The sequence below is a fragment of the Mauremys reevesii genome, linkage group 1 (assembly GCF_016161935.1).
Source record: "Mauremys reevesii isolate NIE-2019 linkage group 1, ASM1616193v1, whole genome shotgun sequence".
NCBI lineage: Eukaryota > Metazoa > Chordata > Testudines > Geoemydidae > Mauremys > Mauremys reevesii.
The window spans coordinates 270,763,464-270,788,845 of record NC_052623.1 but is presented as its reverse complement, the minus strand read 5'-3'; the positions used below and the strand labels follow the sequence as shown (position 1 = coordinate 270,788,845).

At 52.8% G+C, this 25,382-nt stretch overlaps 2 protein-coding genes across 3 annotated transcripts in view; one reads left to right on the top strand and one right to left on the bottom strand.

Annotated features, from left to right (window-relative positions):
* Positions 1 to 15,593, bottom strand: part of XRCC6 (X-ray repair cross complementing 6) — a 61,233-nt gene extending 45,640 nt beyond the window's left edge. The window contains exons 1-2 of the mRNA XM_039491415.1: positions 15,239 to 15,593; positions 4,238 to 4,308 (exon numbers count right to left, since the gene is read on the bottom strand). Coding sequence (XP_039347349.1) covers positions 4,238 to 4,308; positions 15,239 to 15,290 — 123 coding nt within the window. The 5' untranslated portion in view covers positions 15,291 to 15,593. The remainder of the gene's footprint in view (positions 1 to 4,237; positions 4,309 to 15,238) is intronic.
* On the top strand, positions 1,565 to 21,225 carry PMM1 (phosphomannomutase 1). 2 transcript variants are annotated; one of them, XM_039491464.1, is made up of 9 exons: positions 1,613 to 1,700; positions 5,234 to 5,436; positions 5,724 to 5,841; positions 8,655 to 8,731; positions 9,032 to 9,123; positions 9,914 to 10,013; positions 12,305 to 12,380; positions 15,860 to 15,975; positions 17,247 to 21,225. In XM_039491464.1, exons 2-9 carry the CDS (start codon positions 5,380 to 5,382, stop codon positions 17,367 to 17,369), a joined length of 759 nt encoding a protein of 252 aa, XP_039347398.1. In that variant the 5' UTR covers positions 1,613 to 1,700; positions 5,234 to 5,379; the 3' UTR covers positions 17,370 to 21,225. The 2 variants fall into 2 exon arrangements, with proteins under 2 accessions (XP_039347389.1, XP_039347398.1); XM_039491455.1 differs by lacking the exon at positions 5,234 to 5,436 and having other exon boundaries at positions 1,565 to 1,700.
* Positions 21,226 to 25,382: the final 4,157 nt, after the last annotated feature.

Genomic DNA, 25,382 nt, shown 5'->3' with positions numbered 1-25,382 from the left:
CTGTGTTAGTCTGTATCCACAAAAACAATGAGTCTGGTGGCACCTTAAAGACTAATAGATTTATTTGGGCATAAGCTTTCATGGGTAAAAAACCCACTTTTTCAGATTAAGTGAGGTGAGGTGTTTTACCTATGAAAACTTATGCCCAAATAAATCTGTTAGTCTTTAAGGTGCCCCCAGACTCCTTGTTGTTTTCATTAATTATTGTGAGGTTCTCCGCTCCTGTTGTGACTCAGTCCTGTGTAAGTATCTGTATATAGATGGATAACCCAGACACTGGGAACAGAGCAGTGTTGGTGGCACAGCCCCAGCTGCAGATCTCTGTCAGAGACCAGACCGAAGCCAAACCAGGCGTTGTTCTGATCAAACTGTGCTTTTTCCATAAAGCCTTCCTCAGAACTGATACTATCCAATCAAACACGCAGTCATGCTCCTCTGGAATTGGGAAAGGCAAAACACCTTTTGTTCAGGGTTTTGGTGTGGCACATAGATACCATGATGACAGGTGTTACGTCAAACCCCAGAAGCGGTGAGATTGGGTAGCTTTTTAAGATGAAATCTTGATTTACTTTCCTCACTGATGGAGCTGCTTGGCTGTAAAGCACAAGGCTGGTTACGTCAGGCTCATCACAGCATCCACAGCAGCTGCTGTCTTGCGCAGTTTACAAATGCAGTTAATTTAACTGTAATGGGAATAAGTGATTGGTCATCCCTAGCCCATCATTTTCCAGCCTCCATGATCATCAAAGGATTAGATTCCTCTTTCCAGCAACCCCCCAGGCCCAAGGGTATGTGACACAACTGTAGCTACTAGCTAGGGGTGACCTTAAACGTAACTGATACTATCCCCTGGGGTACTTTTCAGAAAGGGTAAAAAAATGACACTGATGTCTACTCTAACAGTCCCTCTCCTGGCAAAAACAGGTTCTAAAATCTGCTGCTCGGTCACAGTGAAAGCACTTGCTGAGCTCTGAACAGCTGCTGTATTTACCATATGTGCAATTGCTTAAAGACTTTGAATAAACGGAGGTGGAAGAGAGAGAGAAAGAAATTCGGCAACTTTCGTTTTCATTTACTGCCCGAAAGCTTGTGCAGCGCTGCTGTGGGCTGGTCAACAGCCACCGCGCTCCACCCCAGATACGGCTGCACTTTAGTGGTGGGCGCGCCAAATTCTGCCCTTATTTTCTCCTGCCATTCCACCCAAGCCGGCGGGGAGGGGAAAGGGGGGCTCCACTGTGTAGCGAGCGAGGATAAAACACGTCCCACGGTCTCTGAGCTGCTGGGAGCCTTCGGCAGGAGAGGCGCCCGGGAAGCAGGAGGCCCCGGCAGCCTTATCGTCCCTCCTCCCCCAGGGCTCCTGGCCGCGATCCCGCGCCCCTTGTGGCCGCCCTGCACGGGCAGGAGGTTGCTACCTTCCCTTGGCGGCCGCAGCGGACTCCGCCGAGGGGCTGCAGGGAGGAGGCGGCTGCAGGCCCGGGGTGTACGTGCTGCCAGGCTTGTGCCCCCGCCCCCGGATCCCATCCCGCCCGTGCGCCGCGATTGGCCCGGACGGGGCGACGCCTCCGACCCGCCCTCCCTGCGCGCCTTCTGCAGCGCGGGGCTCTGCCGGCGCCGCAGCGATGGCTGGTCCCGAGCCGCCGAGCCGGGAGCGCGTCCTCTGCCTCTTCGACGTGGATGGGACCCTCACGCCGGCTCGCCAGGTACCCGCGCGCGGGCCCCTCCCTCCTGCCCCGGGGCTGCGGCCTGCCCGCGCCCCGGGCCCCGCGCCCGCCCTTGAGCAGGAAAGGAGCCGGCCGGGGAGGTGTCCGCCCCGTCCCGCCGCGGGTGCGGCGCGCGCAGGGGGCTCGGGAGCGGAGTCCCTGCCCGGTGCCCGGCGCTGGACCCGCGCAGAGGCGCCGTATGGCCCAGCTCGGAGCCTGTCGGATCTAGCGAGGGGGGAGCCCGGACTCCCAGCCCCTGCCGCCCTCCACTGAGGAAGCCACCACCTGCCTCCTGCGGCATCTCCTCTGGGCAACAGGCCCCCTAAGCCCCGCCTGGCAGTGGCTGGCTAGAGGGAGTCGGACCGCCAGGGATGCTAACGCTCCCCAGCCAGTGCTGCCGTGTGTTGGAGCCCAGTTGTGCGAGCTCAGGGCCTTGTTCTAGCAGGTCTGGAGCCCTACTCTGCCTTTCCATGAAATACCCCGTGGGTGGAAGAAGGAGACTGTGCAAGGCCACGTAACCATTTGGCACCAGGGATTCTCTTTGCCTTGGCCCTTCGGATTTAACTGTAGCTTTTCTGTGTTGTAGAGTGAGTTAACATGGAGAGCATGTATTGCTTCTAAAAGTGAGGGGCAGATGGGCCTGGGCAGGGGCTGGACAAGCTTCCTCTCATGCAGCTCTAAGAATGCACCACTCTGACCTGCAGCAGCCCCTACTCTTTCATTCCTGATCCCATAGCTCTGCTAATGTTCTCCTGTTGCTGTTCCTGTCCTAGATTGACATGCATAGCGCTGCCAGTGCTCTCACTCCTGTCCTGCTCTGACCTTTGCTATCCCTGCATGCTCCCACACTGTTCTTTCAATGTGCCATGATCTGAACGTGCTGCATCCCCTGCTATTCCCATCCCAGGCCTCCCCCCAAGCAGAAGTTTCTCAAAGCCGCCAATTCAGTATGCTTATATTGTGCTGCAGACTGATGTCTCTCAGCCTTACCTTAAACCATAATGCTCCTTTCATAGGCAGCCATCCCAAGGTGTCAGCCCAGCTGGCTGGACACACAGGGTTATTCTGGTAATATTTGATGAAGGAGATCTGGCCACTAGCCTAGTGACCTGCACATTTGCCCCTCCCACAGCCCACGTAGGGGCACCTTTTTGGTTATATCTGGGACAAAATCTTTACATCACCTAGAGACAAGAACAGGCTAGATGACAGGGTCTAACAGCCTCTTAGGGACCGGGTATGTCTACACTGCAGTTAAACACCCTGGGTTGATTCATGCCAACTGCCTCAGACTCGCAGGGCTCCAGCTAAAGGGCTGCTTAAGTTGCGGTGTAGACATTCAGGCTGCCTGAGCTCTGGGACCCTACCACTTTCTCTAGCCCAACCATCTACACTGCAGTTAGACCCTTAGCTCGAACCCCTTGAGCCCAAGTCAGTTTGCACCAGCCAGCCACAGGTTTTTAATTGCAGCATAGACATATCTTTTGGGGTTAAATCTCCTCCCTGCATCCTAGTTATTTTGGCTTTTGGGGAAATAGAAAAAAATCTCTGATTAATATGTCAAAGTTCCTTTCAGTTGCTGCCTGCTTTATGTTTCTTATGCAATAACCAGTTTACAGCATCTGCTCAGTATTAGAAGCAGGGAAAGGGGAGACACCTGCTTTCTCCTCACAGTCTGGATGCTGGAGCCTTGCAAGGAACAAGAACAGGTCTGGTGGGCCTAGCTGGCAAAGCCTAGAAGCATCTGGCTCTTCCAGTGTAATCCCACCTGTACTCCACATCCCTTCATCCTTAGCCACTCCAGGATGAAGTGCTGCCCCTGGCCCTGCATCTACATATAAACCATTCTGAGCCCCACTGCAGAGTGAAGGCCTCTTGCGCGCACACACAGACTAACTCCATGTCCCTCTTCTTTTACTGTGACCTTGTCCACTGTGGGACTGAGTTTACCCATCTATATGTTATGGCTTTGCCTATACTAAAGGGACTTACCAGGCCAAGATCTGTGTGGCCCCCTTTCATGCTTGTAAAACCTGTTGGGCCCACAACACGTAAGTGCTCTCAATGGCTTACCTGTGAGCCAAATGCATTTGGATTAGCCTAGTGTGTACACACGCATGATGCGCAAGCCCAGCATAATGGGGCCCGTGATGAAGGCCTCTGTTTATCCAATAGAAATGACTTGCTTTAAGCAGGGCACAATATTGGATTTACCCTGAATCATTTCAGCGGGTATTGGTTTGATAGCAGTGTGGACAGCACCAGAGCAGACCACATAGTCCTCTCCCTACTGGCCCACGGTCCACTGGTGACCTTTTGAGATCTCCTAGAATCCACTGCTGCTGGCAGCTGAGCTGGGAACTGTGGGATAGGTACCCAGAAGACATTGCAGGGGAAGTGGCTTAGAACAGCACCAGTGTGGATGCAATGCTGAATGGACATGTTGAAATGTTTGTGTCTAGACCAGCATCATCCCACCAGGTCAGTTCTCTAGTGGAGACATGATCTATAGGTACAAACCAGTAACACTTCCCTACCTTGCAAATAGCTTGTGAGGCTAGAATCGTGTTTGTCATGTCAGGCTCTCTGGGATCTTCACATGAAGGTGCTGCACAAGAGGGCAAAGTATCCATGTGATTAAAGATGCTGACCTTTAAAGCTAGTTATTCTGTAGGAGATCACCCCATCAGTCAGCGAGTGATACAGGAGAACACAAGTCCCCAGGCCAAAGGAAGGGGGAGGAGGGGAGGCGCTGTTGCTGGGTGGAGTCAGCCCTCCAGCCTTAGCAAACTACCTTTATCTTGGGAAGATAAAACAGAAGGGTGGTGGCAGAGTCTGCTCCTGGCAGACACATGTAGCCCAACCCTACAACAGTGGGACGCCTAGCCTCTCCTGCAGCAGCATGGCTTGGGACTATTCTGGCCAGACCTGCAGGGGGCAGTTAAAGGCTTGATGGGACCTATGCTGCTTCAGATGGCATTCTGTTAATAGGATTAGGCAGTAATGGGGCAACCCTTCAGCGGGAGGGGAAGGGAGCAAGAGCAGGCCCCTGACTGCCACCTCTTATGAGACTCGTTATGGACCCTGCTGTCATGGCTTCATCTCCAGCTCCCTTACAGTGAATTCTGTGATGCAGTTTGGTTTGTCCCCAGGGGTAGCCATCCCTTAGGACACTTCTCTACCCAGTTCCCAAATGTTCTGGGTAGGATCTCTCCCACTTGTGAGGGATTATTGATGGATAGGCACCTCCCACCCCCTTAGTTAAATACAGAAAAGGGTGTATGTTACCACTGTGTGTCAGGGCGAGGGGAAAGACATGGAACGACAGGACAGGGGGGAATGGGGTGCCAATTTACTAATAATTCCTCACAAGTGTCGGGGGGATACACACGCACTCCTTTCCTTGTGTGTCTCTTCCCCCTCCACCAGTCCTTTACTGTTTCTTTCCTCCATATCATTTTTCCACCGCTCCCAGTGTATTTTTTCCTCCATGCCCTGGTGGTACCCCCTTCCTGTTCCCATTCCCCCCCCAGATGACTGTGTGCTGCTGGGCTTGGGAAGATGACAGCACCCATTCGTATCGCCGTGGGACTAGGCCTCACATGCTGCCAGGGCTGAGCTGAACACTGCAGAAGCAAAGAAGAGAAGTGTGGGTTGATGGGATGCTGCCTGCAGCTCCATGTGTGAGCAGCTCCCACATCCCCCTCACAGAAGCCGCTGTGAGAGCAGAGAGAAGGCAGGTGGCTTTAAAAGAATCCCTTGCCACTTCGTTCAGAGCCATGGAAGCCCATCTGCAGGGGGAGGGGATGATAGACAGATCTGGGGTCATGCAGCTATTCACAATTCCAATGCACCCCCCGCCCTGGACTAAAGTGGTGCTCACCAAGCAGGGAAACGCTGTCAAGGACCAGTCACTATTGGCTGGGAATGGCCTTCCGTTGGAGGCCCTGCTGTAAGTGGGACCAGAGCTTGTCCATTACTCTGGCTATATTCTGACCTGCCCTCTCGCTCCTGCCCCTCTAGAAAATTGAGCCCGAAGTGGACAAGTTCCTTCAGGAGCTGCGTGAAAGAGTCCAGATCGGCGTGGTGGGAGGCTCTGACTACTCCAAGATAGCTGAGCAGCTGGGAGAAGGGGATGAAGGTGAGACGCTCCCCTTACCCCAGATCAGGAGAGTGTGGGAAGAGGTGGGGGAAACAGGGGGAGAGAGAGGCAGGCTACTCTTCTTTGCAGGGATATATTTCAACTGGATTTCCCACTGGTGCAAACTGAAACTGTATAGTGAACTGAATTCTTTTTCATCTTATTTCTCTCTCCCTCCCTCACTCTCTCTATATGTGAATGTATCTATTGGGTTTCTGGGAAACGGGGCGGGCAGAAGCCCGCCCCATGCTAACGGATCCCGCCAGCCTAAAAGGGAGGATCTACAGGACCTCAGAAACCCACTAATTGCGGGGGACAACTAATGAAAGAACAGGGACAGGAGTGCGCAAGAGGGAGGTAGTTTGCCTTGTCTGCTGTTGGTAATTACATGCAGCTGTAGACACCTGAACACTGAGTTTGATTCTACCCACAGAGATGATAAAAATCATACCCACAGAGAGCTTGCACTGCTACCATTGCTACTCGTGCTGCTGAGCTTAGAGTCGTCCCCAGGCAGCTGCTCTTGCTAGAAGCGGAGCAGTTTTACCTAAGGGCCTGCTCCACTCTCATTGAAGTCACTGGAGCCAACAGAAATGTTGCCATTGAGAGCAGGAGCAGCTCAGTCGACAGCCAGAACTGCAGCTATCCACATCAGCAGAGCTGATTTCTGTAACAGAGCAGAGGTGCACATGTAACCAACCATGTTTGTGCCTTCCTCTGTGCCTGAGCCATGGAGCCTGTGAGTAGAGTCTTCAGCTCCAGCAGTTGCAGCATGTGCTTTTAGCTGTCATGGGCCTGCAAAGAGCATGGGAGTACAGAGAGAGGCCCATTTAGAGTTTACCTTCTCCTCTTACCCACCTCCATGAGAAATATAGTCCTATCATCTTCAGGTCTGATCAGCTGTAACCTCCATTAGCTCCACAGCCCATTGACAGCCCGAGTAAATGGAAAGGGAATGTGCACAAACTCTCTCCCATGCTTGGACATGCTCTGTGCTTTGGAGGTCTGAAGGTCCTGCATAGCAGTGGGAGATTGGGCAGAGTGCTTGGATGAGAAGGAAAGACTGGGGAAGGGACAGATGTCCTGTCCTCTCTTTTCTTTTTCCCCTTTTCTAATATCAGCATAAAATCTACAGCAGAGTTCTGAAATCCTCTTTCTAGCTCCTTAGCAAAGAGAGGCTGCCTGGTGACACAAATCATGGCTCAAGGGAGCATGAAGTTAATTACAGGGTCAGGAACAATCTGTTTATTGCTGGAGGAGAAGCTAGGGTTAGATGACCACTAAGTGCATTGCTGAGGGTGAGGGTGGGGATGGGAAGGAGTGGAGGCAGGATACTCTAGGACAGGGGTGGGCAAACTACGGCCCGCGGGCCACATCCGGCCCGCGGGACTGTCCTGCCCGGCCCCCGAGCTCCTGACCCAGGAGGCTCACCCTTGGCCCCTCCCTTGCTATCCCCCATCCCCCGCAGCCTCAGCTCGCTCGCTCCGCCGCTGGCGCAATGCTCTGGGCGGCGGGGCTGCGAGCTCCTGGGGCAGCGAGCTGCGGAGCCCGGCCTGACCCAGTCTCTGTGCTGCACGGTGGCGGCGGCTGCGTGGCTGTAGCGCCGCCAGCCAGCGGTGCTCCAGGCAGTGTGGTAAGGGGGCAGGGGACGGGGGGGTTGGATAGAGGGCAGAGGAGTTCGGGGTGGTGGTCAGAGGGCGGGGGTGTGGATAGGGCAGAGGTGGGCAAATTACGGACCGCGAGCCACATCTGGCCTGCGGGGCCATCCTGCCCAGCCCCTGAGCTCCCAGCTGGCCCCGGCCCCTCCCCGGCTGTCCTTCCTCCCCCGCAGCCTCAGCTTGCTGTGCTGGCAGCGCCGCATCCTGGCTGGCTCCAAGTGAACACAGGGTGCCCTGGCAAAGGCCCCCCAACAACAGGGGGACCCAGGGCCGGGCACTCGGGCAACTCAACACTGGCTGCACTGAAATCATATGCGGGCGGTGCAGATGGCGGGAGCGCAGGGAACGCAGGCGGAGGACTCAGGGGGAGCACTGGGAGGCCACGCAGCCGGCCAGAGAGAAGCGGCCCTTTGAAGGGGAAACCGCCGCTTCTCTCTGGCTGTGCGGCTGCCCCTGCTCCTGTTGAGTCCTCCACCCATGTTTGCGGGGCCACATTCCGAAAGGGGCTGGGGAGATGGATAAGGGGTAGGGTCCTGGAAGGGGCGGTCAGGGGCAGGGGTCCTGGAAGGGGGTGGTCAGGGGGCGGGGGGGGTGGATGGAGGGGGGTCGGTTGGGGACAAGGAGCAGAGGGGTTGGATGGGTTTGGAGGTTCTTAGGGGGGCAGTCAGGGGGCAGGAAGTGGGAGGGGATGGATAAGGGGTGGGGGGCAGGCTGTTTGGGAGGGGGCACAGTCTTCCCTACCTGGCCCTCCATATTGTTTTGCAACCCCAATGTGGCCCTTGGGCCAAAAAGTTTGCCCACCCCTGCTCTAGGAGAATGAGCACATGGCTGGGAGTCTGGCATTCCTGAGCTCTAATCTGAACTCTGCCACTGATTCACTGCAGGACTTTGGGCAGGTCACTTCCCCTTTCTGTGCCTTTGTTCCCCGTGTGTAAAATGTGCATAACATCCAGGGAGCTGTGAGGCTCAAGGCCTGTTCGCTCAGCCTACGGCCATGGAGTAAAGGCTCAAAGAGCTCTGAATCCAGCCAACGTCCATCACTCCGCACTGCTCCGTCTCCAAGTGGTGGACGAGGTTGTGCTAATGTTTTTTCTCTCGCCTTCATCTCCTTTTCCCACCTTGCTCTCCCCTGCCCCACACCCCCATTCCCCACAGTCATCAACAAGTTTGATTACGTCTTTGCGGAAAATGGGACTGTGCAGTACAAGAATGGGCAGCTGCTCGCCAAACAGGTAGGCCTAGCTCACTTGCTATGTCTCCCACCAAGCCACAGGGGCTCTCTTTCCCTCTCTCCTCCACCAAGTCCATCTTCAGTTCCATCAGCACCAGATGGAACCAGCCATATGCCACCATCCAGAGGTCTGCCAGTTCCAATCCCCCCAGCACCTATCAAAGCCACCCTACTCCTTCTGTCCAGTCATTACCATAGTGGGCATCTTGGATGGCTTTTGTAGCCCATGTGCTTTGTGGCAAGTTGATGGTAGCCTTGGCTTCATCTGACCTCTAACCTTTTCTTCCCCCTGCCCCCACAGGCTATTCAGAATCACTTGGGGGAGGAGCTTTTGCAGGAGCTGATCAACTTCTGTCTCAACTACATGGCCCTCCTGAAGCTGCCCAAGAAACGGTAATGATCCTCTCCTACCCAACTGCTGTTTCTGTACCATTCAGATCCAGGCAGTTGGACGTCACTCTCCCATTTAGAATTGCAGATCCACTAGCTTTGTTCTTGGCCTCATTATCGGTATTTTGATAGCACCTAGAGGCCCTACCCAAGAGCAGAGTCCTGCTGTGCTGGGCATTGCAAATGCACAATTTAAGAGACAGTCCCTGTTCTAAAGAGTTGATAATCTAAGTAGACAAACCAGGGGATGGAAGAGTGGAAGTATTGTTATCCCCTTCTTACAGAGGGGGCACAAAGATTGTGATTTGCCCAGTATCACACACAGTCCGTGGCAGAGCTAAGAATTGAACCCACATTACTTGAGTCTCAGTGCCTTAACCACAAGATCAGCTTTGCTCTCGCATTATCTAAGCTTCCAAGACACTGCTCCCTCCCCCTGAGCTCTGGACTAGATTGGGTTGACATGTTTCCTTCTCTCTAAAGACATCCTGTCATTCTGGGGCAACTCCCCTCAACTGTGTATCAGCTAAGCTTGGCTGTGGTTAATATCCCAGTGATGTGCCTTGCTGCGCTGTAGCGGCAAAAGCGGAGAGTTGTTTATTTCTGGGCTTAGAGCGTGAGCACTTGATACCTGAAGCATGAGAATAATCCTGTTGTCATTTTTAGCCTACCTAGTGTCCCTACAGACATTTCTTATGTTACACATTTTAAGCCACTCCTATTTTAATGGCTCCTTCTCTCTTTCCCTTCCAATTGTAAAAAAACAAAAACCTGGACATCTACACACACACAGCGGGACTTTCATAGAATTCCGCAACGGAATGCTGAACATCTCTCCCATTGGCCGAAGCTGCACCCTGGAGGAGCGAATAGAATTCTCCGAGCTGGACAAGGTAACTGGCCAAGATCCACCCTCCCCTCCTCCATGACTGAGCATTAAGTTGTGGGGCATTGACCATTTCTGGCCATGTAATACCACAGCACATGGTATTATCCATGCCAATGACTGTGTTGGTGCCTGCGGGCTTGCCTGTATAAGCTCTGGAGACTGAGACTGTGATAAGGATGGGAAACATGTAGATGAGATAAAAGAACTGACCTCATCTGCTGCCACTTACCAAGTAGGGGTGCAGGCTCCCTATGTACAATATTGTGCTGGAGAAGGTGTCCCAAGAAGAGTCTCTCATTTTCAATGGTGTTTCTTCACTGTCATGACTAGAGATGGTCTTAGACCAGAACTGCAAAGCCAGCAGCCCCCAATTTAGGTAGTGAACTTACAGCTCAGGGCCCATCTCCAGTCACAGCCAAGCAGCAGTGTCAACTGACATCATGTCCCATTCATAGAATATCAGGGTTGGAAGAGACCTCAGGAGGTCATCTAGTCCAACCCCCTGCTCAAAGCAGAACCCATTCCCAACTAAATCATCCCAGCCAGGGCTTTGTCAAACTGGGCCTTAAAAACCTCTAAGGATGGAGATTCCACCACCTCCCTACGTAACTAGCTTCACCATCCTCCTAGTGAAATAGTGTTTCCTAATATCCAACCTAGACCTACTCCACTGATACTTAAGACCATTGCTTCTTGTTCTGTCATCTGCCACCACTGAGAACAGCCAGCTCCATCTCCTTTGGAACCCCCCTTCAGGTAGTTGAAGGCTACCATCAAATCCCCCCCTCACTCTTTTCTTCTGCAGACTAAATAACCCTAGTTCCCTCAGCCTCTCCTTGTAAGTCATGTTCCCCAGCCCCCTAATCATTTTTGTTGCCCTCTGCTGGACTCTCTCCAATTTGTCCACATCCCTTCTGTAGTGAGGGGACCAAAACTGGACACAATACTCCAGGTGTGGCCTCATCAGTGTCAAATAGACGGGAATAATCACTTCCCTCGATCTGCTGGTAATGCTCCTACTAATACAGCCCAATATGCCATTGGCCTTCTTGTCAACAAGGGCACACTGCTGACTCATATCCAGTTTCTCGTCCAGGTCCTTTTCTGCAGAACTGCTGCTTAGCCAGTCGGTCCCCTGCCTGTAGCAATGCATGGGATTCTTCCTTCTTAAGTGCAGGACTCTGCATTTGTCCTTGTTGAACCTGATCAGATTTCTTTTGGTCCAAATTTTCCAATTTGTCTAGGTCACTCTGGACCCTATCCCTACCCTCCAGCATATCTACCTCTCCCCCCAGCTTAGTGTCATCTGCGAACTTGCTGAGGGTGCAATTCATCCCATCATCCAGCTCATTAATAAAGATGTTGAACAAAACCGGCCCCAGGACTGACCCCTGGGGCTCTCCGCTTGATACTGGCTGCCAACTAGACACTGAGCCGTTGATCACTACCCGTTGAGCCCGACAATCTAGCCAGCTTTCTATCCACGTTATAGTACATTCATCCAATCCATACTACTTTAACTTGCTGGCAAGAATACTGTAGAAGACCGTATCAAAAGCTTTGCTAAAGCCCAATTCCCTAGCCCAAACAGAGTAGGTGTCTCCTCAGTGGGCCTTCCAGAACAGGACCAGTCTCCTAAACAGAGCTCTGAGATCCTGGCAAATACTGCCTGAAACAACCTATCTATGGTGGCTTCTTTCTACCCTCCTCAAGAGCAGAAGGGGTCAGACTACATCAAGATATGAAGGCAGATATATAAGTGGGGAACTATGGACTTTGGGTCCTGAACTGGGCCTCTGAACCTCCAAGGGGGAGTAACATTGATGGTGAAATGCATCAGCTAATGGAGGGGGGGGAGGGGCTGCAGGAAGGGGCTTGGTTTGGGGTTTCTCAACAGCTGACCTGGACCATCCTGACATGACCAAGGCTAATGTGGGCTGGCTACAGCAGTGTGAGACTGGTCCGGGGGAGGGATCATATACAGGGAGCAATTAAAGTAGCATGAAAGCAGAGTCCATTTTGAATCCCCACAGCCCATGCTGAATATCCCCCTTGTCCCCCCAGCAGTTGCCCTAGGTGCTCAGCACAGGAGACAGAGGAAAGAGGTTGTAATTGCTGCTAGGGTAACAAGGAAATTTGGGCCTGGAAACTGGGATCAGAGCAGAGAAACTAACCTGGTGATGCAGAGAGAGAGGCTTGCAAGGCCTGTAGGTGAATCTAGACAGTCAATGGAATGAGGCCTATCAAGAATAAGTTATTCAAAACCTGCTGTCCTTCTGTTCGTCCCATCTGCAGAAAGAGAGGATCCGAGAGAAGTTTGTGGCAGCCCTGCAGAGGGAGTTTGCTGGCAAAGGCCTACGGTTCTCTCGAGGTGAGCAGAGTGCATCACAGCTACTGGGGGGGTTTCCTGTGTGAGATGAATTTTCTGTAGGGATCTTGGACGGGAAGGATGCCAAGCTGCTTCCTGCTTAAAAGTGGTAGATCATCTGCTTGAGTGAATGGCAGAGGTGTACTCCCTGTGGAGATCCCTGGGAGGTGTACTCCCCATGTTCATCCCTGGGGAGAGATCTCAAACCCTGTTTCCTATTTAAAGTGTGATTGTGGTACAAAAACCGTAGATCTGCTTCCCTGGTATCACTCAGATGTGCTGGTGACACACTAACTTTTAACTATATTTTACTCCTGTTAGCTGTACTGAGCCAGCACAGATATGGGAGAGAGAGCTTGAATTTGTTCCATTTCAAACAGCAGCAACAGGATTGCTAACTGAGTTCCAACTGCAGAGCCAAATTCTACCTTCAGTCCCACCTACGTAATCCCACTGAATCCACTGGTGCAGGAGAGTGGAAGAGCCCAGCCTGAGCCTGAGCTCCCAGGTTGTGTTTGCAGGGGTGACTGTTAGGAAAACTGCCTTTACTCCATTTAGAAGGAAAAGCTGCATCTGGAGCCACTGAGGCTGTAAATGTGGAGCCCGTGATGCCATTTTATGCAGTCACTTATCAGAGTGAAACTGCAGTTTAATGGCCAGATTTTCAGGAGTGCTCAGCCCCCAGCCATTCTCGAGGAGCACAGCAGGAGAGGAGCACTCTTGACCTTCCACTTCAGTGGAAAGACCCATCAGGCTGGGTGAGTGACAGGGCTGAATTCTTTAAAGCCATTCAGCAGGGAAGGTAGGCATGACTGAAAATGGAAGGCTCCCCTCAAAAGGAAAGCCCATTACTAGGAGTGTAGTGGAGATGAGAGATGGGGGGCATGGTGGAGGTGGCACCTCATTGTCCACTTTGTGTGTAATTCAGAATCCCCGACACTCTGCACTCCAACGAGCCTGCATTTCTAGGCAGCATCCTCTTTTGCTGCCCCAGTAAGAACATCTCGTGATCCCTGCCAGCATTGGCACAGACCATTTGTCATAGCAGAGAAGGGCAAAGGCATTGCAGTCCTGTTCTCCTCAAACGCACATGGAACAAGAACAGAACAATGGTCCTTTCTCCTATGACTTTGGTAAGCTGCCAGCAGTAGGCTAGGATTGTAAGCGAGCACAGAAGATAATGGGAGCTGCGGGGGCTCAGCCCCTCCAAAAATAAGGCATAAAGTGATTGGAGTACAGAAAAATGGGGAGGCACAAATTAAGGACTCCTCCTGAAAGGGGTTTTGCACAGAGCTGGCAGAAGGCCTCAGGAGCTCCTGGCACCAAGTCCCCCGCTCACACCACTGAACAACAACAAGACAGAACTCACTGTCCTTGAGTGCCCCTCCATCGTTCCCTCTGCATTTGTTCTTCTAGCCCTGCCAGTGCCAGGAGCCCCTCTCACTGCCCAGCTCTGCTTAGAGACAGAGCATGCTGACACAATATTTTCCATACCTAAATACATATGGATGTATTAAAGGGAAGGATTATGGGTAGGGCTCTAGCCTTGAATTTAGGAGACCTGGGTTCAATTCCTAGTCTGCCCCAGGCTTTCTGTGGGACCTTCAAGCAAGTCACTTAGTGTCTCTGTCAAGTATCGGGGGTAGCGGTGTTAGTCTGTAACAAGAGTCCGGTGGTACTTTAAAGACTAACAGATTTATTTGGGCATAAGCTTTCTTGGGTAAAAAACCAAAGCTTACGCCCAAATAAATCTTAGTCTTTAAGGTGCCTCAGGACTCCTTGTTGTTTTAGTGTCTCTTTGCCACAGCTCCCCTGTGTAAAAGGGGATGCTAGCACTTTTCTCAACACCCCTGTGAGGTAGAGGAGTTGTGAGGGACTTGGTTACTGTGAGGATGGGGCCATGGAAGTACTGTGGCAGGGGCCTGTCCCAGAGCACGCCCCCTCATGGCCCTGCAGGCGCCCAACCCTTAGTTCCCTCCTAGTTCTTCCAAGAACTTGGTCGCAGCCCAGAATACTTGCAGTAACATTCCCCTTCCTGGGTTTCAGTTAAGGCTTTAGGAAATAGTCTCCTTTGGCCCTTTCAGGCCCAAGCCCTTTCCTCTTGCGGTTTCCAGCTTCACCCTCCCTCTAGGCCTTCAGGTTCCCAGTTCCCCCTCCAGTTAATTTGGTGCCAGGGAGCTCTGTCACTCCCACAGCAGCTTCTGGCTCAGAGTGGGCAAACTTTTTGGCCTGAGGGCCACATTGGGGTTGCAAAACTGGATGGAGGGCCGGGTAGGGAAGGCTGTGCCTCCCAAAACAGCCTGGCCCCTTCCCCCTATTTGCCCCCTCCCACTTCTCACTCCCTGACTGTCCCCCTCAGAACCTCCCCCATCCAACCCCCCCTAGTTCCTTGTCCCCTAACTTCCCTCTCCCAGGACCCCCCGCCCGGGACCACCCCCTTGGACTCCACACCTATCCAACCTCCCCTGTCCCCTGACCACCACTCCCCAGAACCTCCACCCCATTCAACCACCCCCAACCCGTGACTCCTCCCAGGACCCCTGCCCCTTATACAACCCCCCGGCCCACTTATGACTTACCATGCCGAGCAGAGCATGCAGAGCAGCATGTCTGGCTGCCGCACCGGCCAGAGCCAGACACGCTGCCGCTCTGATTGGCAGGAGTGCGCCGCTCCGCTGCCTAGAGTGCAGCCCGCGCGTCAGCGTGGCTCTGCAGGGGAGGGGTTGGGGGCTAGCCTCCCTGGCTGGGAACTCGGGGGCCAGGCAGGACGGTCCCACAGGCCGGATGTGGCCCGCGGGCCGTAGTTTGCCCACCTCTGTTCTGGCTCCCTTGGGGAGTCTTTTCCTGAAGCCTTCTCTTACCCTGGTGTCTCAGCACCATTCCTCTGGCCAAGGGATTCCACAGCTCCTCCATGGGCTGTGCACAGAGTCAAGTTCCCCTGCCTGCTAGGATCCAAGCTCGCTCCAGTCTCTCTTCTTCCACCCATCTCAGCCAACAGCTGGGTTTTATCCTGGATCAGGAGGTAGCGCCCTGACTAACACCTGGCCCCCATTCCCCAGCTTCTCTGCTGCCTCCTTAAACAGCTGTTCTTTAAAGGGGCCATGTCATGGAACAGGGTTGGCTAGCCCCAGATCCCACTACACCTGAACGGGGACAGACCACTCTGGTACAGTACCTCTGGCAGATTTCTCTGGAACAAAGCAGGACCTCCCCCCGCCCACACCAGCCTCACTGGTTCCTGCTTGTGCCCTTGGCTGGAATCACAAGGGCCTTGCTGATGCCATCACAGCCCATTGCCATAGAAACAGCAGCTGCTGTCATCCTGATATGCATTAGAGACTCGATCACCATGGCTGGGCTGGCGCGTGCCTGGACCACATGGACAGACATTCCCCTCTGCCCCAGGGTAGCGAGGTCTGGAATTCACCCCACACCCTTCCAACACCAGCCTGCTCGCCTAACAACCTCCCTCCTGCTGGCAGGTGGTATGATCAGCTTTGATGTCTTCCCTGAGGGCTGGGACAAGCGCTACTGCCTCGACATCCTCAACGACGAGCAGTTCGACACCATCCACTTCTTCGGGAATGAGACAACCCCGGTGAGTATCCCGGGAGCGGAGGGGCCTTTCTCGCCTCTAGGCTGGCAGCCTCTCGGAGGAGAGAGCAGGGGATCCTTCTCCAGCTATAGGGACTTCACCTAACTCCCTTTGGAATTGGTATCAAGCAAGACTGCCCTCTAGTGGGGAGAGGGGGGGTCTCTCTAGTGCAAATGAGGGCCTGAAACTGTACCATAGCAGGCTGCAGTCCCAGCAGAACTTGCATCTCCGGGGGGTGGGTGGTGAGTGCTGTAAGAAGTGGTGTTGGGGATTCAGCAGGCGGCGCTCTTCCTTCTGAGTCATTGCTGACCTGGTGGCCCCGCACAGGTCTGGGAAGGGCTATGCTGCTGAAGGTGCCATGTAACCAATGAGATGTAAACCAAAACCTCGCCCACTTCTGCAGAGGCTTTTCAGTGTAAACAGGAACGGTTTTGCCTACTCTCTGGAGTCAGTTACAGGATGATCCGTACCTGCTGCAATAAGCTGACTCGGGCATCTCCACCAACGTAGGGGGATGGGTGTTAGCCAAGCTCCGGTGTGGGTAACTACATTGTACTGCTCTAAAATTCTCCCATCATTTCAGATGGATGTGGTATTCTTCACCTCCTCTCCTAAACTGCTCCACAGTGTTGTAGCTGCAGAACAGCGGTGTAAGCAGGGACCTTTCCCACCTACTCCATTAGCACAGTTCACACGCTGCAGCAACCCATATTCCCCTGTTTCTCAGGCTTTGCATTTGGTTTTGTTGGCAGCAGCAAGATGATAAAAATTAGCTCCGTTCCCACTACAGATTTGACAGTAGCGCCTCAGCCCAGACCCTAATCCTCTCTCTCCCTAGAGCCACTCCCTAGGGTGACCAGATGTCCCGATTTTATAGGGATTTTTGAGTCTTTTTCTTACCTAGACTCCTATTACTCCCCACTCCCTGTCCCGATTTTTCACATTCACCCTACCGCTCCCACCTCCTTAGAGCTGCATGGGGCAATGAGTCACTTGCTTCACTGAATCAGCAAACCCCATGGAACCTTTTCTCAGCAGGATCAAAACCTGCGAACCACGTGAGGCGGGTGTTTCAAGCAAATGCTAGTAGCCTGTTATGAGATGCCACGTTCCCCTTCAGCTGCAGAGGTGGCCGCATTTTAGTGGCAGATGAATGACCCTTCTACAGAGTCTCCAGTGCATTGGAGGTTGTGTAAGATAAAGCAAACTATAGCTAGAGAGGGGGTTATGGTTGTGATTACTACCCTTCTCCCTGTTTTCTTTTCCCCCTACAGGGAGGGAATGATTATGAAATTTATGATGACCCCCGGACAGTGGGCCACAGCATCCAGTCTCCCCAGGACACAGTCAGGAGGTGCCGGGAGATCTTTTTTCCTGAGAGAGCTAATGAATCATGACTCTGATACCCCTTCTCCAGCAACCCACCTCCCAAGATCCCACATCATGAAAACCACCTTCATTTGAGGACTCTGCGCAGGGCCCTTTGACGAAAGCTTTCCAGAGTTGGTTGTGAGGGAAGGATTTAAACTGAGGTGGTGGAGGGGGGGATAGGGATGGGGGTTATTAACCTTCCACTACCCCAACTTACAGGTGGGCTGTGTGGGACCAGACTCCTCCCTGACACCAAACAGACTCTCTTCCTTTTCAGTTCTTGGTGGGAGATGGTTCCCTGCTCTGTTGATATGAGGCATTTGTAGGGGCCAGTCACTACAGTCTCTCTCTCTCTCTCAACGTATTTGCACAAGGGATGCACTCCTCATCAGTTAGCACCTTTAACTAGGAAGCAGAGACTGGGACCCCAATATGTCAGGTGTTCTCAGATGGCTTCACAGTGGACCAATCCTTAAAGGTGACCTGCAGAGGGTTTTAAAAAATGATCAGGGCTGTAACCCCATGCTCTGGGTGGCCCTAGCCTCTTATTGCCAGAAGGTGGGAGTGGGTGACAGGGGATGGATCACTCGATTACCTGTTCTGTTCATTCCCTCTGAAACATCTGGTACTGGCCACTGTTGGAAGACATAATGGGCTAGATGGACCATTGGTCTGACCCATTATGGCTCTTCTTATGAGCTTGTGCCCTTTCCAGCTTGGTGAGGTATATAAAGAAGGCCATTATTTCTTTAGTGTTCATATATATAGAAAAAGGATGCACTGGGTTTTTGTTTACACTAGAAACATCAGGAATGTTGTGGCTGATCTCAGATTTTGCTGGAGGACTTCTGGGAGATCTATGGGGGTTTATTCTGCCCTTAGCGCCTCAATTGAAGAGGTTGGGAAGTGGAAACTTTAACAAAGACGCACTCTTTTAACCATGAGTTAATTAGGCATTGGAGTTGGGTGGGTATTAAGTTTAAGAAAGAAACCTCTGGCAGTTTCAGCAGTCTGACTGTTATGCCCTTTTCTCCCTCAATTGCTCAAGTCTTCCTGTCTGGAGAAGCTGTGACGTGATGACATCACCAGACACCCTTGGGACTGCCAGCCTAGACAAGAGCTGGATTTCTAGTTCAAAAAAACCCCACCCCTTTAAAAAAACAACCCAACCCTTTCAAGCCTTCTTTACCCAGCAGGAAACAAAGCACAGAACAGCTCTAATTTGCCCCCTCCAGTTTTGCCAGTCACCTTTAAGGAGGCAGGTGCCCATCTGCCTAGGGTTCCTCAGGCCATGCTGCTAGTTCTTTTCTTTCCGTTCTTTCTCTCCTGCTCTTTTTGACTTCTGTTTTTCCTTCTCTCTTTAGATTTTCATTTTGATTGCTGCTCTCTCTTGCCCCTGTGAACCAGAGTGGCTCTTTGCCTCTTCGTAGGGGCAAGACCACACATAGAGGTTTCAGAGTCTCTTCCTGCTACTTAGCTAACAGAGCAGGCTCCCAATTTCCAGGTCTCAGCTCAGGCGGCAGGGGTGGGCTCATCCTTTTAGAGCCCACGTTGTCTGTGGATTGAACATACAGATTCAGCTAGGGGGTCACTTGTTGTGTGGCTCCCCTACTCTGCTGCGCTCAGCAGCAGGCTCCGGGCAGCCTGCTTTTCAGAGAGGCTGAGCACCTTGTGACACCAGTTTGAAATCAGTGGGATCCCTGGGTGCTCAGCCACCCTGAAAATGGGGCCTTTGCTTCTTTGGGAATGGAATGTCTATTGGTGACCCTGTGCTCAGCGTTTGAGGAAGGGAGCTGGGAGAACTTGCCCGAGGCTGCCGCTCTGTGCGTGGTGACTGTTCCTGGGGATAGGTGCAGTGGGAGCAGAGATGCAAAGTGGGTGACTTTACAGGAACCAGCTGCTGCTTTCCCCATTTAGGAGCTTATCTGTACAGGGTTACGCACCTTCCCCACCCCGTTGTGCTTTGCCCTGCACCCACCTGGGACTCGCCTGGGGTCACCTTCCCAGGGGACCTCTACTGCAAGGTGGGCAACGCTGGCTTCCCTACTCAGCTGGGAACCCAAAGGGCCTTTCCTCAGCAGTGCTAAGCTTCACATGGAGTTGTGGGCGCTTGGCCTTGCTGAAAACCAGGCCAATAGCGGCCTGCCCTGGGCTCCCGTTAATGCACAGTTCAGCACCTGCCGCCTGAATAATGCTTCCTTGTGGTAGCAGATGCAGCTCCGTGAATCACAGTTTCAGAACCACTGTAATAGGTGATGCCATGCCAGCCCTGGGCTACCCTTAGGCCTCCTCTCTGTTAGAGCCCAAACCATATTAGGGGCCAGTTCAGCATGTGGTGGGCTTCCTCCCATGCCAGTCTGCAGCGGAGGGGAGTTCATTACACCTCTCAGCCACAGCACCAGGCTTTTCAGCTCTGCCTGTAAAGGCTCATGTATTTGCTCTGGAGGCCCCTCCTCCAAACCGCACTGTTGGCCAATGCTGGGGCTGTCGCAGCCCTGCTTTTGGGGCTGTGTAAAGTGGAGAGGCTGGGCTGGCTTTAAGCAGCCAGCCTGGCTGGGGTAGAGCAGGGCCCACTCTGCTACGCTACCATTCTTGGCAAAAGCAAAGATTGAGCCAGGCCTCCAGTTCTAGCCTTTCCCTGCCCCCAGGCCTCCCCCTGGCCTGGCAGCGACAGCAGCAGTGGTGAGGCAGCACCATGGGGGGAAGGGGATGGGCTTGTACCCCCCTTTTCAAAAGCCACTTCTGACTTTGCGGGGCCTAACCAGTCCCCCAGGCCCTGCTGTGCCGACGGGCTGAGCGCATGGTGTGCACCGGCCCAGTGCCTCGGAGCAGCAGGCCCCGGGTGACTTTGCTTGGCTGCCTCCTATTAGCGCTGGCCTTGCTCTACTGCACTGATATGGGCAAGGGCCCAAATGCAAGTGTGGAGGGAAGGGGCAGGACTGGGCTCCTTGGCAGTGGTTAGGATGGGTGAGAGCCTGTGCCCTGCCTGAGCAGCAGCTTACAGGAGAGGAAGAGCCTCTGTTTGACCACACCCCATGGGTATGTTCCTAGGAAGCGCTTGTGTGCACCCCTTGTGCCTAGAGCCCTGTAGTCACTCGTCCTGCCCCCTGGAAATCCTCACCAGGTGCTAGTTGTCAGACCCCTCCCAGAGGGCTAGAGGAGGGTCTGCACACCCCAGGGCACATAGCAGCTGAGAGGGCCACTCTGCCAGCATGAGGAGGAGCCAAGAAGGGGAATCTACCCATCTGAGTCCTGACCACCATGCCCTGGTGTGGCTTGTATCAGCACACAAGCGTGAGGAGCACCCCATCCCAGCTGTGTCACCACTGCCTGAACAGGGAGTGCACTGGGGGCCATGCTGTTATGTGAGAGGGAAGATGGGAATAAGTGTTGGTCTAGAATTTAGCATCTCTGGTTTTTTTCCATCTCTGTTTCCTAACTCTGTATTTGTAACCCCACTGGGTTGATCTCACTGTGACAGGTGGAGAGGGCATGAAGAGGGAGCTCTCCCTTCTCACAACAGGAGACAGAGCATTCAGTAGCCCCTGGAGGGCTACAAAACAGGGAGTACGCCTCCTTCGTGTTTTACCTCTGACTAGCCACGAGGTGGCTGGACCTATGAGCACTCCCCTCTGCCTTCCCCCCTGCCATGGGGTGCAGGAGGACTTGCCTTGTACTGTCCACAGCTGATATCTACCATGATGAAGCAGGAATGTGTGTGTCAGAGTTATTGCTGTGTGTTTGAACATGGATGGATGTGTCAGTGACCAAGGAGACAGGTGGCTCTGGTCACATCTACAATAGAGCCAGGCAGCTCCTGTACAATTGATCTCAAGTGTTTAAAATAAATTTATTTAAACAAACATTAAAATATTAAATGTGGCCATGGAGCGCTGTGTGCTTTGTACCTCGGTACTCGTGCAACCCACTGCAGCCAAGCCCAGCAACAGCTAGCAGGGGCTAGTAACAGAAGGGGAGCCAGATACTGCTCTCCTGCTGCAGCTCTAAGGATCCTGGGGACAGTCCTGCAGTGAGGACCCTGCTCATGTCAGGCAGATGAAAGAGTCACCACACAAGAGAGACGCAAGAGGCAGGGCTCATGGGAAAGTCACTTTGAACGGTTTATTGCCAGTGTTACAGAAGTCGACACAAGTCAGACAGGCGGGAACCACACCAGAGTTGTAAAAATACTTAAGGTTTTAGTTTACTTCCAAAAGAACCAGAGACTGTCATGGCCAAGCCAGCTGCCCGATCCAGGAGGGATGTGAGAGGGAGCTGCAGTTTCTGGCATTTGTTGCTCCACGGGGAGGAGAGAGGGGTCGCTGCTGCTGTTAAAGAACAGCAGTGAGGATGTGGTGGAGCTACCTCAGTATTCAGGACAGAGTTTCCAGTGGGGAAGAGGGAATAACCTGGTCCCCTGATTAGTTTGTCCTCAAGGGCTGAGGCAGGTGTTGCGTGAGATGAGCAGACTACAGCATTCCTTCCTCCACCTCTCTCACACACACATGCAGGAGCTCACAGCCCAATGGGTTCCAAAGGGTGTTAAGCCCTGTTATGAATCACTCTGGGATAGGCCAGATCCCACTCCCAACAGCGCCAATACAAGTTTTGCCATTGACTTCAGTGGCAGAAGGATGGGGCTCTAACAACCCCCAGTCCTTGAACAGTTGAGCGGGGGTAGCGAGGCTCTTGTGACTCACAAGGACTTCCCACTTTGCTCCCAGGAGTGTAACACTGCACCCATAGAGTCGCAGTGGCACAGCCTGAACCCATTTGGGTAGGGAGAAAAAGGGGCTGGGGTACCAACCAGATTTGATGGGCCACTGATCTCACCAGTTACCTCAGCGATGCATGGATATTGGGCCAGGCTCCAAAGCATAGCAGGGTCAGGCATTTTTAGGCTTCAGCATAGTCCTGGCGGGATGGTGTCCCCTCTCCGAGTTATGGCAGAACCCACGTTCCCATGGTAATAGAAGCAAGAGGGGAAAAACACTGCCCTCTAACCACCATACAAAGCCACTTGACAGCACTGCCTCCTAACACGGGTGCTGCTCATGCACATGTGCTTTTGCTTTCTGGACCAGGCAGCCATCCACTCCCAAGGGCATCCTTTGCCACTCAGCAAAATTGATTTTGCCTCCCCGCCACCGTTGTTGCTGTGCCTGGGCAATTTCCACTCAGCTCCAGCAGCTTAACCCTTTGGAAAATGCCAACATCCTGAGGACCAGCCCAAATAAGTCCTCAGGAGGACATGTTCAATTACAGAGTCTCCAAAGGGTTGATTCAGGTCGAGGAGCAGATTGTATCGGTGTGCACAGAGCTACAGCCCTGGCTAAACCCTTGGTCAATACACATATGCTTACACTGGAATGTGCCTCAGCCTGCCCATCGTATACAAACCCATGCCAGCCACGCCCTGCACACAGAGCCCCTCCCCGCTCCTGACAAGCTGCATTGGGAGATTTGCCTACTCAGGATATTTATAGGAAGACCAGGAATTAAGTTTGTGTGGTAGCAGTGACCCTGTATGCTCCAGGGGGAGGTGCCTGGAGAAACCCCTGTACTATAACTGGAGGAAGAAGTGACTGAGGAGGTACACCTCGGCAGCTGAATTCCCACCATGAACTGCATAGCCAACTAGACTGCTACCCCTGAGAACATACTGCTACCTATGCCCTTCCTCCAGCTCCCTCACTTCCTGCCCCACAGCCAGCAATACAAACATACACAAAGGGAATTTACATTAGCAAGAGGGGAGGGGAGCTGTAGCCCAAAACTCAGGTCAGCTCCATCCAAAGAAAAGTGCTTCTTCACCTGCAAAACCTCTAAACTCAGCAGAAGTGCAGAGGGATCTTCAACCCCAGGTTTCTGGCCATGCAGCAGCATAGAGCAGTAGCTACCAGCCCAGACCTCTGCTATCCATCCATTATCAGTGCAAGAAATCACCAGGTGGTGGGTGAACTAGCAGGGCTTTTCCATCTGCAGCATCTATGGTGCTATATGTGATCAGGATATTAAGAGTTCCTTCTTCAACCATCAAGCCCAAGTCAACCCCTGGCACAATCCTCCCTGTCCCAGGAACGTGACCTGTACATACAGCACACCATGGTACCATAGCAACCACAGCAATTATGCCATGGAAATCCACAGAGTCACAGAGACAGAGAGAGTTGCCACAACAACTAGGACACAAAGACAGGAACAAACCATGGGGTGGGGGTGTGTGTGTGAGTGAGAGAAAGAGAGAGAGAGAGAGAGAGAGAGCAGGAACCAGAATGTACCACGCTAGAGAAAACTTGAGAAGAATGCCTCCTAAAAAAGAAAAATCTTACATTTTGCATTTGCAAAGATGTATTATATTAAATTGCTTAAATAAGTTAATCAACTTAATCTAAAGCAGGAAACTATTTATCCAGCTGTGTAGCTAGTGAGGAGCACTCTTGAAGATTAATGACAGCATCTAGTCTACAATCTGGTGAGTCTGCATGACTGGACAGCACATCAGTAACACGAGTCTAGATTTATTCCCATTGCCTTCTTGGTTTGTTATGCTCTTTCCTGGTGTCTCTCTCTCTCTCACACACACACACACCCCCACTCTATACAGGGTTGTTTGACCTGTGAACATCTGAAGGAGGAAGATTTCTAAAGGAGTATGAGTAAGATTGTAAATACCAACTAGTACTTCTAATGGACCTACAAAGTGCAGGCCTCAAAATGGGTAGGACTGAGGGAGAACAGACTTCATCATCCCAATGGGGAAATGGAGGCAGAGAGATTAAGGTTCAGAAAAGCATATACTGAGACACCTAGGCCCTGATTTGCGGACGTGCCACACACACACACACCTCCAGATGAAGTGATTGGGAACTGTGGATGCTCAGCACCTCTGAACATCAGATCCAAGATGATTCAGATTGGGCCACTGAAATCTGAAGCACCAAGAAATAAGAATCAGAGCTCCCTTCTGAGCCTGTTGCCTACGTGACTTGCCCGAAGCCCCACAGTGAGTTTATACAGACTAGAGACGAAGTCTCCTGGTGCTCTAGACAGGAAGAGGTTTTCAAAGTTAACCTCATTGGTTTTAGGACATCTTCCTTCACACTAATGAGATTTGCCAAATCTCAATCACATGTGTGGAGATCTGAGGGAAGGGTTGGAGGGAGAGAGACTTAATTCATATTTTTAAAGACTCCCCCTCCATCCCCCTGCACAGTGGTACATTCTATTGCCTTAAAAAACAAAAAATCCATCCCACTGGTATATTATTACTCCTCAGGCTCAGGATGCCAGTATTTGGGGGAAATTAAAGAGAGAGGAGGCAAAGGGGGTGCAAATGAGCCTCACTAGAGCAGTGGCCAGATCCAAAGCCCATGGAGCACAGCTGTTCACTCTGCAGGTGCTCAGAGCCAGCAGGCAGGTGTATAAAATGACCTGGGGGAGGTACATGCCATTTTGCCTCTTTTCTCCCCTCACTGGCTGGAGGGGAGGGGGAATAAATTCCATCTCTTGCCAGGTGAGAGTGTCCCAGGAAAGACTCTAGAACCCCTAACTGGAGCTTTCAATCTACCTGCTTCTTTAAGAGTCTGTGGGGCAGGGCCGGTGCAAGGAAGTTTTGTGCCCTAGGCAAAACTTCCACCTTGTGCCACCCCCCTCCCCAGCTAACCCCGCCCACCTGTGGCAGCTAACAATGCCCCCCCCCCACCCCCACCCCCACAGCAGCTAACCCCGCCTGGGGAGCTCGCCCCAGCTCACCTCGGCTTCACCTCCTCCACTGAGCATGCCAGTGTTGCTCTAATTCTCCTCCCCTCCCAGGCTTGTGGCCCTGATTGGAGGAGACTTAGAGTGGGGGCTGTGTGCTCAGCGGAGGAGGCAGAGTGGAGGTGATCTGGGACAGGGAGCGGTTCCCCTGTGCGCCCCCCCCCCTCCCATTACTGCAGGCAGCCCTCCCCACTCACCTCCATTCCACCTCCTCGCCTGAGTGGGCTTTTAGGCACCCTCAACCACTAGGCGCCGTAGGCGGCCACCTAGTTTGCGTA

Excerpts from the sequence above, each read along its gene's own strand:
- PMM1 (XM_039491455.1), top strand. The coding sequence starts at position 1,620 with ATGGCTGGTCCCGAGCCGCCGAGCCGGGAGCGCGTCCTCTGCCTCTTC. Across the intron at positions 1,701-5,723 it reads CCCTCACGCCGGCTCGCCAG|AAAATTGAGCCCGAAGTGGA; the intron begins GTACCCGCGCGC and ends CTGCCCCTCTAG. Across the intron at positions 10,014-12,304 it reads AATTCTCCGAGCTGGACAAG|AAAGAGAGGATCCGAGAGAA; the intron begins GTAACTGGCCAA and ends TCCCATCTGCAG.